Source organism: Anomaloglossus baeobatrachus, chromosome 10 (assembly GCF_048569485.1).
Source record: "Anomaloglossus baeobatrachus isolate aAnoBae1 chromosome 10, aAnoBae1.hap1, whole genome shotgun sequence".
NCBI lineage: Eukaryota > Metazoa > Chordata > Amphibia > Anura > Aromobatidae > Anomaloglossus > Anomaloglossus baeobatrachus.
The window spans coordinates 130700896-130717912 of record NC_134362.1 but is presented as its reverse complement, the minus strand read 5'-3'; the positions used below and the strand labels follow the sequence as shown (position 1 = coordinate 130717912).

The window sequence follows — 17017 nt, the reverse complement described above, 5'->3', positions numbered from 1 at the left end:
CTGTTGGAAGAGTTGGATACAGCACCAGATGATGGCGCTTCTATGAGAGCGCCATTTTCTGGGGCGGCTGCGGACTGCAATTCGCAGCAGAGGCGCCCACAGAAACCTCAGGCTAGCCTGTGCTGCGGATTCCAATCCCCAGCTGCCTAGTTGTACCCGGCTGGACACAAAAATGGGGCGAAGCTCACATTGTATTTTTTTGGTTTTTTTTTATTATTTCATGAAATTCATGAAATAATTAAAAAAAGGGTTTCCCTATATTTTTAGTTCCCAGCCAGGTACAAATAGGCAGCTTGGGGTTGGGGGCAGCCCGTACCTGCCTGCTGTACCTGGCTAGCATACAAAAATATGGCAAAGCTCACCTCATTTTTTTTTTAGTTTTTTGGGAAAAAAAATAAAGAATGCTTCCCTGGATTTTCCATTGCCAGTGAAGGTAACACCAAGCAGTGGCGGTTATCAGCCAGTAGGTGCTTGGATTACCCTTATCTAGAAATACAAAAAATGCAGCGGGAGCCCATATATATATATATATATTTTGTTATTTATTTAAATAACTAAAAAAAATGGGCTTCCCTGTATTTTGATTGCCTGACATGACAGTGCTGTAAAAATAAATCATTAAAAAAAATTATGTAGCGCTCCACGGTATTTTTGATTCTCAGAGCAGATAAAGCAGACAGCTACGGGTTGCCACCCCCATCTGCCTGGCGTTACCTTGGCTGGCAATCAAAAATAGTTAAAAAAAATATGACGTGGGGTCCCCCCCATTTTTGATAGCCAGCTAGAGTAAAGCAGACTGCTGTAGCCTGAAAACTACAGCTGGCAGCTTTACCGTGTTTGGGGATCCAATGTGGAGGTCACCCCTGACTCTTTTTTATAATTATTTTAGAAATAATAATAATTACAAAAATACACAAAAAAACTGAGCTGAAACAATATTCAGTAAACATGCAACATTAAGCATGTGAATTGCAGCCTTAAGACTAGAAAAAAACCAAAGAGAAAATTGCATGAAAAATACCCTGACTATAAATAAATAAATTGCAAGTGCTTAATAACAGGGTACTTAGTGTATACATTTTTGCAAAAAGGTAAAAAGCTGTCTCACCTCGCCAAGGTGTACCCATCTGAGACAGTCCCTAACCTACTGAAGTTAAAAACATTATCAATACCTGACTTGTGTCATGTCAAACTCCAATATGAATGGTGGCAAGTGGTCAGCTGTGTCCCAGATTAAATACACAGTGAAGTGAGACGCAATTAGTTGTTCAGTCTCAGTATTAGGAGGGCTGCGCCCCCAACTTGCAAAAAAGCAAGATAACATGCAAAAAACACAAAAAAACTGAGCTGAAACAATATTCAGTAAACATGCAACATTAAGCATGTGAATTGCAGCCTTAAGACTAGAAAAAAACCAAAGAGAAAATTGCATGAAAAATACCCTGACTATAAATAAATAAATTGCAAGTGCTTAATAACAGGGTACTTAGTGTATACATTTTTGCAAAAAGGTAAAAAGCTGTCTCACCTCGCCAAGGTGTACCCATCTGAGACAGTCCCTAACCTACTGAAGTTAAAAACATTATCAATACCTGACTTGTGTCATGTCAAACTCCAATATGAATGGTGGCAAGTGGTCAGCTGTGTCCCAGATTAAATACACAGTTTTCTAGTCTTAAGGCTGCAATTTGAAAAAACACTCCCCAACACATTCCCTCTTTCACCAATTTATTAGAAAGAAAAACAAATCCAGGTCTGCTGTAATCCAAGGGGTTCTCATGACGATCCATACCATAGTCACTGTCCCAGTGAATGAAGAACAGAATGTTCCCCATTGGTTGGGAGAGCCGTGCAGTGACCTGAGCTAACATCAATAGGTCAGCCCAAGTCACTGCAGGGGATAACGAGCGCTGCAGTCAGGAGCGAGGTACATTACCTGCGGTGACGATCTCCTGCACTGCTGATAGAAGAGCTGTCACTGACTTCAATGACCGCCGCCTTCACAGCCAAGTATCGCGAGAGCCCATGACATCCCTGCTAGTCACAGTCTCAGGTCGGCAGCGAGAGAAGGTGATGTAATAAGCGGCGGCCATGGAGGACAGTGACAGCGCTGAGGTCGGGAGGGCGGGACTTCATCACCGCAGGTAAGCCGAGCAAGGTAATGTGTGCGGAATGTGAGGTGGGTGGAGCTAAGCAGGGTAATGTGTGCGGAGTGCCAGGAGGGTGGAGCCAAGCGGGGTAATGTGTGCAGAGTGCCAGGTGGATGGAGCTAAGCGGGGTAATGTGTGCAGAGTGCCAGGTGGGTGGAGCGAAGCGAAGTAATGTGTGAAGAGTGTGAGGTAGGTGGAGCTAAGCGGGGTAATGTGTGCAGAGTGCCAGGTGGGTGGAGCCACGTGGGGTAATGTGTGCAGAGTGCCAGGTGGGTGGAGCTAAGTGGGGTAATGTGTGCGGAATGCCAGGTGGGTGGAGCCAAGTGGGGTAATGTGTGCAGAGTGCCAGGTGGGTGGAGCCAAGCGGGGTAATGTGTGCAGAGTGCCAGGTGGGTGGAGCCAAGCGGAGTAATGTGTGCGGAGTGCGAGGTGGGTGGAGCCTAGCGGGGCCATGTGTGCAGAGTGCCAGGTGGGTGGAGCCACGTGGGGTAATGTGTGCAGAGTGCCAGGTGGGTGGAGCTAAGTGGGGTAATGTGTGCGGAATGCCAGGTGGGTGGAGCCAAGTGGGGTAATGTGTGCAGAGTGCCAGGTGGGTGGAGCCAAGCGGGGTAATGTGTGCAGAGTGCCAGGTGGGTGGAGCCAAGCGGAGTAATGTGTGCGGAGTGCGAGGTGGGTGGAGCCTAGCGGGGCCATGTGTGCAGAGTGCCAGGTGGGTGGAGCCACGTGGGGTAATGTGTGCAGAGTGCCAGGTGGGTGGAGCTAAGTGGGGTAATGTGTGCGGAATGCCAGGTGGGTGGAGCCAAGTGGGGTAATGTGTGCAGAGTGCCAGGTGGGTGGAGCCAAGCGGGGTAATGTGTGCAGAGTTCCAGGTGGGTGGAGCGAAGCGAAGTAATGTGTGAAGAGTGTGAGGTAGGTGGAGCTAAGCGGGGTAATGTGTGCAGAGTGCCAGGTGGGTGGAGCCACGTGGGGTAATGTGTGCAGAGTGCCAGGTGGGTGGAGCTAAGCGGGGTAATGTGTGCGGAATGCCAGGTGGGTGGAGCCAAGTGGGGTAATGTGTGCAGAGTGCCAGGTGGGTGGAGCCAAGCGGAGTAATGTGTGCGGAGTGCGAGGTGGGTGGAGCCTAGCGGGGCCATGTGTGCGGGCGGCAGAGTGCGAAGTGGGTGGAGCCTAGCGGGGCCATGTGTGCGGGCGGCGGAGTGCAAACTGGGTGGAGCCTAGCGGGGCCATGTGTGCGGGCAGCGGAGTGCAAAGTGGGTGGAGCCTAGCGGGGCTGTGTGTGCGAGCGGCGGAGTGCGAAGTGGGTGGAGCCTAGCGGGGCCATGTGGCACTGAAGTCAGTGCCGGGGACTGCATGGCTGGGGACAGGTGAGTGTGAGTGTGTGTGTGTGTACATGCCGCGTGCAGGAGGGGGCGGAGCCCAGCGGGTAAGTGTCGGCTCCCTGTACAAGTAACTAGGGTAAATATCGGGTAACTAACCAAAGCAGTTTGCTTGGATACCCGATATTTATCTTGGTTACCAGCTTACCGCAGGCTGCCAGCGATGGCTCCCTGCACACTGTAGCTGTAAAAAGCCACACTTTTGCTGATAGAACGATTCTCGAACGTAACTCGAGCTGCCGAACTTTTAGCAAAAATCTCGAGTTCTAGTTCGATCTAGAACACCTCCCAAAATCACTCGAACCTCGAACTGGAGAACCACGAACCAGGAACCGCGCTCAACTCTAGTTGCCACACTATTAGATCCCTGGTACAAGTCCAAATTTGGCAAAATAACTCCAGCCATAGAAAGGGACGCACGTATGCAGGAGTATCAGCAGAAGCTGTTACTCAATCTTAGCTCAGCTTTTCCACCAAATACCAGTGGTGCACGGAGTGAATCTCCCAGTTTTCATTTGCCAAGCATGGGACTGTCTCGTCATTATCAGTCAAACTGTACCAGCAACACCATATCTGGTGCTTGTAACAGCAATTTTATGGAATAGTTTCAGAATTTTTTTAGACCATCCAATGCAAGGCCACAAGAGACAAGAAGTCTGACACATATGCAACGGCTGGAGAGGATGATACAGGAGTATCTCCAAATGAACATCGATGCCATGACTTTGCAACTGGAGCCTTGCTCATTTTGGGCTTCCAATTTTGAAAAATGGCCTGAGCTCGCCACTTACGCCTTGAAGATCTTGTTGTGTCCCACAGCCAGCGTCTTCTCTGAACGTGTCTTCAGTGCTGCTGGGTGTGTGCTGACAGATAAGCGCACACGTCTGTGCAGTGACAATGTGGACAAACTAACATTCATCAAGATGAACAAGTCATGGATCCGCAAGGACTTTACTACCTATGTCATCCTGGGGAGAGTAAATGCTGCTTTGAATGTGCTTGATGCAAATCAACCTGTCAAGTTTGCAACTGGGGCCCAAGTGATGCCACTGAAGTGGTGTGTGTGGCCCAATTTTTTGAAAAATGGAGACTCTGCTTGGAGTCCCCTTGCTGTGTTTTTAAAAATGAGCCAAGATGAACAAGTCATGGTTCAGCAAAGACTTTGCTACCTACCCCAGTGTCATCCTGGGGACAGTTAAGGCTGGCGTATTTTTGAATGTGCTTGATGCAAATCAACCTGTCCAGTTTGCAACTGGGGCACAAGTGATGCCACTGAAGTGATGTGTGTGGCTGAATTTTTGGAAAACAAGGGAGACTCTGCTTGGAGTCCCCTTGCGGTGTTTTACGTGATTTTAGAATGGCATGCCATGCCTATATCTGGGTTTCCTCCTCTTTTTCCTCATCCAGCCATTTTGTTTTCGCATGAGTATATGTCCTTGTCACTTTCCCATGTGTTTGTGGTGTCTTAGGAGTTGTTTGTCACCTTTTGGACACCTTTGAAGGTGTTTTCTATGTGTTTTTATGTGTTTGTGATTGCCTCCCATTGTTTTCTATGGGGTTTGAGAGGTTCGCTCATCTCTAGTACTGCTGTGATTGAGCACTGTAGAACATTGCAGCTGCGATCAGAGAACTGTGGAGTGCTATCACAGAAATAGACTAAGGCGGGCTTTGCACACTACGACATCGCAGGCCGATGCTGCGATGCCGAGTGCGATAGTGCCCGCCCCCGTCGCAGCAGCGATATGTGGTGATAGCTGGCGTAGCGAAAGTTATCGCTACGCCAGCTTCACACACACACTCACCTGCCGTGCGACGTCCCTGTGGCCGGCGACCCGCCTCCTTGTTAAGGGGGCGGGTCGTGCGGCGTCACTGCGACGTCACATGGCAGGCGGCCAATCAGAGCGGAGGGGCGGAGATGAGCAGGATGTAAACATCCTGCCCACCTCCTTCCTTCCGCATATCCTACGGAAGCCGCAGTGAGGCCGGTAGGAGACGTTCCTCGCTCCTGCGACTTCACACACAGCGATGTGTGCGGCCGCAGGAGCGAGGAACAACATCGGACCATTGCGTCAGCGTAATTATGAATTACGCCGACGCTATACCGATGATACGATTACGACGCTTTTGCGCTCGTTAATCGTATCCTCCAGCCTTTACACACTGCGATGTCGCATGCGATGCCGGAAGTGCGTCATTTTCAATTTGACCCCACCGACATCGCACCTGCGATGTCGCAGTGTGCAAAGTGCCCCTAAGTGAAAAGGTAATAAAAGTTAAAAAAGCAAAATTATAAAAAAAGACAGAAAATAAAGAATAAAAAAATTAAAAAAAAAAATATTCCATTAAAAATAGTTAAATTTATATAAAAAAACAAAAATAAACAAAAAAGTACACATATTTGGTATTATCGCGTCCATAACAACCCAAGCTATAAAACTGTTACACTAGTTAACCCCTTCAATGGACATGGTCTTTTGAACATACAGCTGACAAAAAAAGTGGAATAAAATGCGATCTAAAAGTCATATATTAATAAAAGTGTTACAGCTGAAAGCGTCATCTTGTTTCACAAAAAACAAGCCACTGCACAGCTCCATCTGCCAATAAATAAAAGTTACAGCTCTCAGAATTCAACAATGCAAAAACTGTTTTTTTCCCGTATAAAATAGTTTTTATGGTGTAAAAGCGGCAAAACAAAAAAAAATCTATATATAGTATCACTGCAATCGTACCAACCTGAAGAATAAAGCTATCTTCTCACTTTTACGGCATGGTGTACGGTGTAAAATAAAAAAACAAAAAAACCTGTTCCTGAATTGCTATTTCATCTTAATTCTGCCTCACAAAAAGTGGAATAGAAAGTGATCAAAAACAAGTATGTGACCAAAAATGATACCAATAAAAACTTTAACTCATCCCGCAAAAAAACAAGCCCTCAAATGACTCTGTCTGCAGAAAAATAAAAGAACTCTAGTCTTCAAAATCCGGTGATGCAAAAAGCATTTATTTTGTAAAAAGCATTTTTTAGTGTGATAGTCACCAAACCTAAAAAAAACCCATATAAGCCTGGTATTGCAGTAATCATACTTGCCAGAAGAATAAAACAGTCTATTCACCTATACGACAAGGTGAATGGCTTAAAAAAAAATACATACAGATAAAAAAAGTCAATTCTTCAACTGCTATTGATTTGTTTATTCTGTCTCTAAATAATCGCGGTACAGCGTGGCTCATATTTATTCAGTGCTCCTTGCTGAGCACTTGCACTGGAATTACGTGTAAGGGTGCATGCCCATGACTAGGAATAATAGCATATTGGACAGAGTGCGTGTTCACTGCGTCCAAACTGTTGCATTGTGCGGTACAAGGACAGCACTACTACTATACAGTCACATGTGAGGTATTGCCATATTAAGGAGGTGTAACACATTATAGGGCCTCTTTTTTATCTATTCTCTTTGTGAAAATTCGAAACCTGGCATTAAAACGACATTTTAGTGATAAAAATATTTCAGTTTTGGTTTACTGCCGAATAGTATAAAATTTTGTGACATACCTGTAGTGTTACATGCTTATTGCACCCCTAGATGAATTCTATGAGGGGAGCAGTTTGTAAAATAAGGTCACATGTTGGGGTTTTCTGCTGTTTTGGCACCTCATAGGCTCTGCCAATGTGACGTGGAACTCCCACACCATTTCAACTAAATCTGCACTCCAATATGAGTTCCTTCCCTTCTTCATTTTGTATTGTGCCTCAAAAATAGTTTTTGACACATATGGGGTACTGGCATACTCAGGATAAATTGCACAACAAATGTATGTTTCATTATTTCCTGTTACCCAAGTGAATTTGAAAAATTTGGCATTAATGCAACATTTTTGTAATTAAAAATTTATTTTTTCACTCTCAAAACTCAACGTTTTAAAATTCTGTGAAGCTCCTGGGGGTTCCAGGTGCTCACTACTCATCTATATAAATTCCTTGAGGGGTCTAGTTTCCAAAATGGGGCCATTTGTGGCGGAGCTCCACTGTTTAGGCACATCAGGGGTTTTCAAAATGTAACATGGTGTCCTCTAAGGATTACAGACAATTTTTTAGCCAAATTGTGCTACTTCCCTTCTGAGCCCCGCCGTGTGCCCAAACAGTTTTTTTTCCACCACATATGAGGCATCTGTGTACTCAGGAGAAATTGCACTATAAATTTTATGCTAAATTTTTTATTGCTGATACTCTTGTGAAAAAAAGCTACTTTACTGATATAATAATTTTGTGGTAAAATGTTATTTTTTTTATTTTCACGACTTAACATTATAAATTTATGTGAAGCCCCCAGGGGTTTAAGGTGCTCACCAAACATCTAGATTAGTTCCTTGAGGAGTCTAGTTTCTGAAATGGGGTCACTTGTGGGGGAGCCCCACTGTTTAGGTACCTCAGATGGTTTCCAAATGCTACATGGCATCGGCTAATAATTCCAGCTAATTTTTCTTTAACAAATGTAAATGGCACTCCTTCCTTTCCGAGCCCTGTCATGCACCGAAACAATTGATTTCCACCATATATCTGTGGTATTTCACAGCATCTGTGTAATCAGAGAAATTGCACAATAAATTGTATGGTGCATTTTTTCTCGATACCCTTGTGAAAATACAACATTTTATAGCTAAAGTAACATTTTTGTGTAAAAAAGTAACATTTTCTTTTTCCTTCCACATTGGTTTGGTTCCTGTGAAGAACCTGAAGCGTTAGTAAACTTTTTGGATGTGGTTTTGAGTAGTGTGAGGTATGTAGTTTTCAGAAGGGTGTCACTTTTGGGTATTTTCTTTCTTATAGGCCTCTCAAAGTCACTTCAAATGTGAGAACTCCCATATACATTAGACAAAAGTCAGCTAAATTGGCTGATGTCAGCAGGATAGGCTAATAGTCTAAAGTGTTTGGGAGCCTCCTGACTCCAACACTTCATTTATCTATTTCATTTTTTTTTTTGGCCCAGAAGTTTCAAAACTATACATAGATACACTAGATAGAAATTATACATTTTATGTTACCACAATAAACTTTGTAAACAAAGACAGAAGTTTCCACTTATTTCATTTCAAAGATACAATATAAAAGGGTCTACACTTGTTGTGAGAGTGACAAAAATTGCTGTACCATTTTAGGACTTTATTACTTACATTGGTGACATGTTCAATTTCCCTCCAGATGTTACATTCCCTGGGAAAATCTGCCAAATCTAAAAAATTGTCCACTATGATCTGTCCAATGACATCATGCCTTGAAAAACGGTCAAAATCATAAATAGAAAAGTGTAGTTTTCTTGTGGGCAAATCATTATAGGGGATAGGAAATAAAAACACTTCATCAAACACTGGATTTAATGTCTTCCGGTGGACTTTAGTTTGGTGCTTTGTTTTTCGATCTGGAAGCAAATACATTTTCACATATGGATCTGATGTTCCAGAGAAATCCTTTGCTGGCAAACCAACTGCCTTATGAATCTTTACTATAAGCTTTTCCAATTCACAGTCATATTTAAGGATAAAATTAAGTTTCCCACAAGATTCGCTATTGTTTCTCTGACAACCATCCGTCTCCACAGATCTTTGTTTATACAGTTCTGGTTTAATACGACCAATTCCAGTTAGCTGTTCTTGTCTCTGAAACTGTTGTATGTTGAAATCAGGATTTGAAAGGTGCAACTGTCTTCTGATGGAGTTATGTCTTAAAGTAAAAGAAAGTAGAAAAACTTGTGTCATTAATTAGTCAAAGTTCAAGAATCGATAAAAAAGACCAAAGTTTGTATTCAACCTCTTTTATATTATTATTTAAATGATGTATGTATTCATGCATTTGCTTGTATCAGAAATGTGTTCCATAGCAAAGTTCAGCTTTGTGATGAAAGTGCCACTCTGCACAGGGCGATCTGGTGTTTGCTTTATACTTCATGCACATTCCATGACCCATATGCCTAATGCCCACCAATTGTGTATTATAAAATAGATTGTATATGCTTGCAATATATTAAAATTAAAGGGTGTAAAATTAACCCCACAATTGTTAAACAATAATCTCAGTATGATAACAAGAGAATATTATAATAATATCTATCTGTAATTAATAACGATGTCCTTGTTAAATAAAATGTTTCTGAGTTAGTATTAGGGAGTCAGCTAATTAACAAAATTAATATATACAAAAGTCAGAACTAGAGATGAGCGAGTATTGTAATTTTTGTAATCGCTATAGTAGTAATGAGTACTTTGTAATATTCGTGTATTCGTTACGAATAGAGAGTACAATGCAAGTCAATGGGAAATGCAAGTAATTTTCTGCTAGACCCAACAAAGAGGTCTGGGAGCCTAAGGAAAAGGATAAAATAATGAAAGTGAATGGGGAGAGCCTAAAGAATATATGCATGCATTTCTGACTCACATATGGTTTCTGGGAATAAAGATGTCCCAGTATTATGCCACTTATTCTCTGTCTCTCTGTGTTTGTCTCTCTCGGGTTCATACTCACCCATCACAGCATGGTACGGCTGTCACACTGCTCCTGCAGCCTCTTATTCTTCTTCCCTACCTGCTCATTCGCCTCATCACATATTCACTGCACCCATTCATTAGCCTTATTACATATTCACTGCTTTTCCTGTGATTGGTTGCAGTCAGATCCGCCCCCAAGCTGAGTGACAGCTCTCTGACTGCAAACAATTGCAGCTGCAGGTAGGTGGGTCTACATCGTAGAGTAAAATAAATAAATAATTTAAAAAAAATGGCGTGCGGTCCCCCCCAATTTTGATACCCAGCCAAGATAAAGCCTCACAGCTGAGGGTTGGTATTCTCAGGCTGCGGAGACCCACCCACGTTTTTGGGAGCTCCCCAGCCCAAAAATATCAGCAAGCAGCCGCCCGGAGTTGCCACATCCATTAGATGTGACAGTCCCAAACTTTACCCAGGTTATTACCCCAATTGCCACCACACCAGGGCATTTGGGATAAGGCGTTAATGGCAGCCCATAGCTACCACTAAAGGCTGCTTTACACACAGCGACATCGCTAGTGATAGCACATGCCCCCGTCATTCGTGCATCATGGGCAAATCGCTGGCCATGGCGAACAATATCGCAGGTACGCGTCACACGAACTTACCTTCCTAACAACGTTGCTGTGGCCGGCAAACAACCTCTTTTTTAAGGGGGCGGTTGGTGCGTTGTGACAGTGACGTCACACAGCAGGCCACCAATAGAAGCAGAGGGGCGGAGAGCAGCCGCATGAACGTCACTCCCACCTCGTTGCCGGAGGACGCAGGAACGCTGTTGTTCGTCATTCCCGGGGTGTCACACATAGCAATGTGTGCTGCCTCAGGAATGACGAACAACCTGCGTCCCAAACGAGCAACGATATTTTGAAAATGAACAACGTGTCAACAATCAACCATTTTGTGAGTATTTGGGATCGTTAGCGGTTGTTCGTAAGTGTCACACGCAACAATGTCGCTAACGAGGCCGGATGTGCGTCACGAATTCTGTGACCCCAGCGATATCTCGTTGGCGATGTTGTTGCGTGTAATGGGGCCTTAATTCCTAGATTAATCATGGCAGACATCTCTGAGACACCTCTCATCATTAATCTGTAAGTGAAACTAAATAAACACGAACACCAAAAAATAGTTTATTTGGAATAAAATACAAAAAGGACCGTCTTTCACCACTTTATTAACCCCCCAAACACACCTGCAGGTCCAACGTAATCCACAGAGGTCCCACAGCGATTCAGCTCTGCTACATCTGGCGCTTACAGCAAGTGACATAGAACAGGATTCACAAAAAAGGAGGGGAGCCAGCACTGCTTATGAGTGGCATGCAACAATGAGAAAATAAAAAGTGTAATATTCACAAATTCATTCCTTCTGTAACAATTGAATGATTTGAGCCCCCTGCCCCCTCACGGCAAATCTCTATAGGGGGGTCCCTACACTATATTTATACCAGCAAACATGGTTCGGCGGAACAGCCCCAGGCAGGTGGTGCTTAAGTAATAATGCCTATGGAACAGGGCGGTGGCTGTATGTGAACAGGCACCAACATAAATTTTGATGGCAACAGAAGGAATTTACAAACCACACTGGCCGTGCACGGCAATGTGGCGGTCAACCACTGGGTGGGGGCTCAAATCATTGATCAATTATTTGCAAAAATCTCATTGAATTGTTACAGTAGGTATGAATCTGTGAATATTACACTTTTTACTTTCTCATTGTTGCATGCCACTTTTAAGCAGTGCTGGCTCCCCTCTTTTTTTGCGTTTAGCTGGTCGGTGGTTGACCGCCACCTTGCCATGCACGCCCAGTGTGGTTTGCAAATTCCTCCTGTTGCCATCAAAATTTATGTTGGTGCCTGTTCACATACAGCCACCGCCCCCTGTTCCATAGGCATTATTACTTAAGCACCACCTTACTGAGGCTGTTCATCCATGTTTGCTGGTCTGGCACTGTGGGGGCCAGTTCTGACATTGTGCTGGTGTGTGTGGTTCTGCCACACACACTGGCACCTGAGCTGCCCTTTTACACGCAGTTGTCAGTCCTTGCAGCATGGGGGCGGTTCTGACATTTCTCAGGTAGGTGGTGTTCTTATATGATCCTGCGCATTACACGAGACATTATGGTATGTATATAAATTATAAATATAGTGTAGGGACCCCCCTATAGAGATCTGCCATGACGGGGCAGGGGGGCTCAAATCATTGATCAATTTTATTTGCAAAAAATCTCATTGAATTGTTACAGTAGGAATGAATTTGTGAATATTACACTTTTTATTTTCTCATTGTTGCATGCCACTCATAAGCAGTGCTGGCTCCCCTCCTTTTTTGCATAGAACAGGATTGCCCGCTGTGAGGTTCAGGCCACAAGTGAAGTGAGCTGTGCAATCTGCTGGTATGTCACTCAGAAAGAACGCCCCCTGTGACGTCACTGCCACTACACATGTCGTACTGCGGGGACCAGGTAACCGCTCACTGCAGCATGTATGTGCAGCTGTGTGCTCTGCCAGGAATAGCTGATAAGACACACCAGCTCACCGCAGATGGCAGTCTGTGATCACTGCTCGCCGCAGCATGTACTGACCTTGGTAGCTCCTCCTGTCAGAGCTGTGTGCTCTGACAGGAGGAGCTGCCGACACAGATCGGCTTACAGCAGATGGCAGGCTGTGATCACCACTTGCCGCAGCATGTACTGACTGACTTAGGTCTTTGGCAGCTCCTCCTGGCAGAGTTGTGTTCTCTGCCAGGAGAAGCTACCAAGACACACCGGCTCACAGCTGATGGCAGTCTGTGATGACCACTCACCATAGCATGTAGTGACCTTCTGTAGGTCCTCGGCAGCTCCTCTGGCAGAGCTGTGTGCTCTGCCAGAGGAGCTGCCGACACATATCGGCTCACAGCTGATGGCAGGCTGTGATCACCACTTTCCCCAGACAGCATTGTCAGTGTTGAAGTGCTGACGGAGAGCGAGACAGACCCCTCACTATAACACTGACAATGCCATTCGGGGAGTGCGGGTCAGCCCACACCTCCCTGCCGGCACTGTCATTGTTAAAGTACTGGCAGGGTGCGGGACACGGTCATGCACTTTAGGCTAGAGTGCTTCAGGTCACCAGAGGTCATACCGTGGGAACTCGGGTATGACCACTTATAAACTGAGTGACGTCACTGCTGCCAGCCGGGTCCTTCTTCTCAGTGTTTCCTGGAGACTGGAGAGATCGGACATGCTTTTGGTCTTTCCAGGCTTGGATGTAGCAAAACCAGGACCATCATGGGACCTCGTGTGGATTACCGTGGACTTGGGTGTTACTGGGGTTAACAGGGTAGTGAAAGAGGGAGTTTTTTGTATTTTATTCCAAATAAAGGTGTAATACTATTGTATGAACTTGAAGATTCTGATCGATTAGGGCAATGAAGAGCAGAGATGGGTTCTTGGTGCAAGGAATTTCTATAATACAAAGCCAACAATATGTACCCAGTATATAGCACACAGAAACAAACAAGCACGGTGTATACCGCTGAGCACAGTCCTTAAAAATATAGTCCACTAAATAAGTAGTCCAGGTAACGTAGATCCGAATGAACAAAGTTTGTGGTACAAGTCCTCACACCGGTGTGACCGGGTGATAAGTTCCTGGTTTTGATCCACACGAATAATGTATCAAATGATCCTGGCCAAGTTCAATAAGTCCAAACACCATTCTTAGCAGAAAGAGTAAATACGGGTAAAGTTCCGGAAAGACAGTCACAATGTATCTAACCGGTAAGTATCGCTTACATACATTTGAGACGTCCGAGCCGCTGGTAGAAACAATACTGCCAGGAGTTAACCTGAGACCAGCCTTACAAAGAAGCCGTGGGTAATTCACAAGAATTCGGAAAGGCAACCAGGTAACGAGAGCAGCTGAGCAGGAGCAGACAGGAATCAGTATACTCAAGCAACTAGACTAAGCTTATGGGCGGGTTTTTAAGCAGATGAACCGGAAGTAGGAGACACAGAACAGAAACTCCATTTTAACAAAGGGCAAGATCATTCAGAAGCAACCTGGAAACCCTGGAACACTGACAAAAGGATTTTTTGGTGTTTGTATTTATTTACTTTCACTTACAGATGAATGATGAGAGCTGTCTCAGAGATGCCTGCAATGATTAATCTAGGTCTTAGTGGCAGCTATGGGCTTCCATTAACTCCTTATTACCCCGATTGCCACTACACCAGGTTATTCAGGATGAGGTGGGTAAAGTTCCTGGACTATCACATCTAATGGATGCAGCAATTCTGGGAAGCTGCTGGCTGATATTTGTAAGCTAGGGGGCTCTCAAAAATGTGGGTCTCCCCAGCCTGAGAGTACCAACCCTCAGCTGTGAGGCTTTATCTTGGCTGGATATGCACCGCCCCGCAGGTTCGGCCAGCTGCCGAGCCGCTCGGATCCGTGCTCGTACAGTGAGTGGCTCTAGCTCCTCACGGACCAGGGGGTCACGTCGCTCTGCAAGGGGGTTGGCGCTACACGCAGGGACTTCGGTGGGGAGTTCCACGGCCGGGGCCACGGTGCTTTGTAAGGGATGTAAGTTCGTGACGCCACTCACGGGTTGTGGTGAATGGATGGACACCACCGCTGCAGTTGACTAGGCCTCCCGGGGACGGTGTTGCACAGCTTGGTGTTAACCCCTCCATGGGTAGGGGAGTGATGGTCCTGGGGGCCCGAGGGAGGTGCTGAGGCGGGGAAGTGGGTGCGTGCTGGGTGCTGATGCAGTGTGGCGCGGTGTGCGGCCCGAAGGCACTGGTGTACTCACTATGATACAACGCACTGGAGTCTCTGGTAAACCAAACGGGATGATGAACGGTGCCCGCAGCCAGCTGCAGCTTCTCCCTTAACAGGTTGGTGGTTTCCGCCTTTCTCCTGTACCTCTTTGTGAGAATGCTATGATGCCTATGCCTAAGCAACGGTAGTCCACTCCCCGGCTTGCTGGGTGTTGGGAGAGCCCTGTTTGCCCGCAGACGCTGGCCCCTTGGGTCTCTATGCCTTGGCGGTGGCTTTACCCTAATGGTTGGGCTGTTGTCTTCACTTGGGTATTGTGTGGGAAAGGTCCTATTGTCCAGTCCTCAATCAGTTGATTCGATTTAGCCTAGTGGTTTCTGGGCTTCGTACTGGGTCTGAGTACTGGGTCCACCGTCAAGACTAATCTACTTGACTACTGTCTTTCCCGCCTCCAGGCCTGTGAACTCCTTGGTTGGCAGAGCCAACCACCTGGCTCCGCCCCCCTGGTGTGGACATCAAACCTGGAGGGTGGTGACAAGGTTTTGAAGTTTGGCTGCTGTCACCTTTTTAGGGAGGGGGTGTGTGTGCATGGGACTACCTGGGACGACCTGACTAGTCCAGGACATCACAGATATCAAAATTGGGGGAGACCGCATGCCATTTTTTAAAATAATTTATTTATTTTACTGTATGACAGAGACCTGCTCACCGGCGGCTGTGATTGGTTTCAGTCAGAAAGCTGTCACTCAGCGTGGGTACAGAGGAAACAAGGAAAAGCTCATGCAAAACCGGCGCACAACCCAATCATATAAATTAATCAGTGACTGGTTCATATAATTATAAATTTATTAAGTCCAAAAACACACACTACAAAGACATAATAAAATCAATTAAAATTGTGCAGAATAGCACAGGTGAGGACACGTTCCCTCTGGAATGATTGGAAATTTGCCAACATGAATACATGGAAAGGTCAGCATGTGATCAAGGATAAAAAATATATATGTCTGACTCATGTGTATCTCTCAATAATGATTACACAGCGCATGCTTTCAATGTGTGACAGGTGAATGATGACAGTGCGTGAACCCCAATATTTCAATATATACAGATCAAGAATTCATCATGTATACACAGTACATCTCATAGTAGTAAGATCTGAGTGATCATAAGAATAGGGCTATAGATAAGAGGCCCTAAAGGGGTAGCAATAATGTCCCAAGTATCCTGTTAGGTATACCTCATCAGAGTCAGACAATGAGACCTGATGGTGACAAGGCAAGGATTGTACAGTGAATGATCATCACCTAGTTATTCATCAGAAATACACTACCCATGTATAGAGCATAAACATGAAAGTCATGGCAGGGATAGCAATAATGCCTCAAATATCCTATTAGGTATACCTCATCAAGGTCAGATAATGAGACCTGCTGGTGACACAGCAAGGATTATACAATGAATGATCATCACCTAGTTATTCATCAAAAATACACTACCCATGTATAGAGCATGAACATGAAAGTCATGGCAACACCAGGGGGAGCGTTTTTTTTTTCCTTCTTCAGCGTGGGTACAGGTCTGACTACAACCTATCACGGCCACTGGTGTGCGCGGGAAGCAGTGAATGTAATGAGGAGCTCCTATACCAGCAACAACCTTGTTTGCTGAACTTAGATTGGAACTTTCCTGGGAGCTTATCACACACAGATCAAAGGCTGCAAATGAGGATATCAATCTGCCCTATCACCAAGTACTTTAATTAGGATATTCATCTGGTATTCATCACCTACACATGATTTCTCATCCTAGCTGCGACAGGACGGCAGTGTGATTTTAGACATTAGTGGCAGAAATATTTTTAATTTATGCCCCACATATTCCGCTGATCATAATATGACAGGTAAATAAAGTAAAAAGTTAAATTACAAACTAAATAATCAATGTATTTATTTATTTAGTGATATGGCACATGATCTGAGCGCCAGTACAATTTATCAGAGTTGTATTAATCACATAGGCAGGATAACAATACAAGAATTTTAAATTTACAATAATCCTTAAGGTGGCTTTACACGCTACGAGATCGCTAAAGCTAAAGTGATCTCGTTGGGGTCACGGAATTTGTGACACACATTCGGCCGCTTTAGCGATGTCGTTGTGTGTCACACCTACAGTATGAGCGATTTTGA

General features: G+C 44.9%; 1 protein-coding gene across 1 annotated transcript in view; it reads right to left on the bottom strand.

Moving 5' to 3' along the window:
- Nucleotides 1-17017, bottom strand: part of SYT9 (synaptotagmin 9) — a 1761445-nt gene that overhangs the window by 1104062 nt on the left and 640366 nt on the right. The window contains exon 3 of the mRNA XM_075325638.1: nt 8702-9248. Within this exon, the coding sequence (XP_075181753.1) occupies nt 8702-9248 (547 nt within the window). The remainder of the gene's footprint in view (nt 1-8701; nt 9249-17017) is intronic.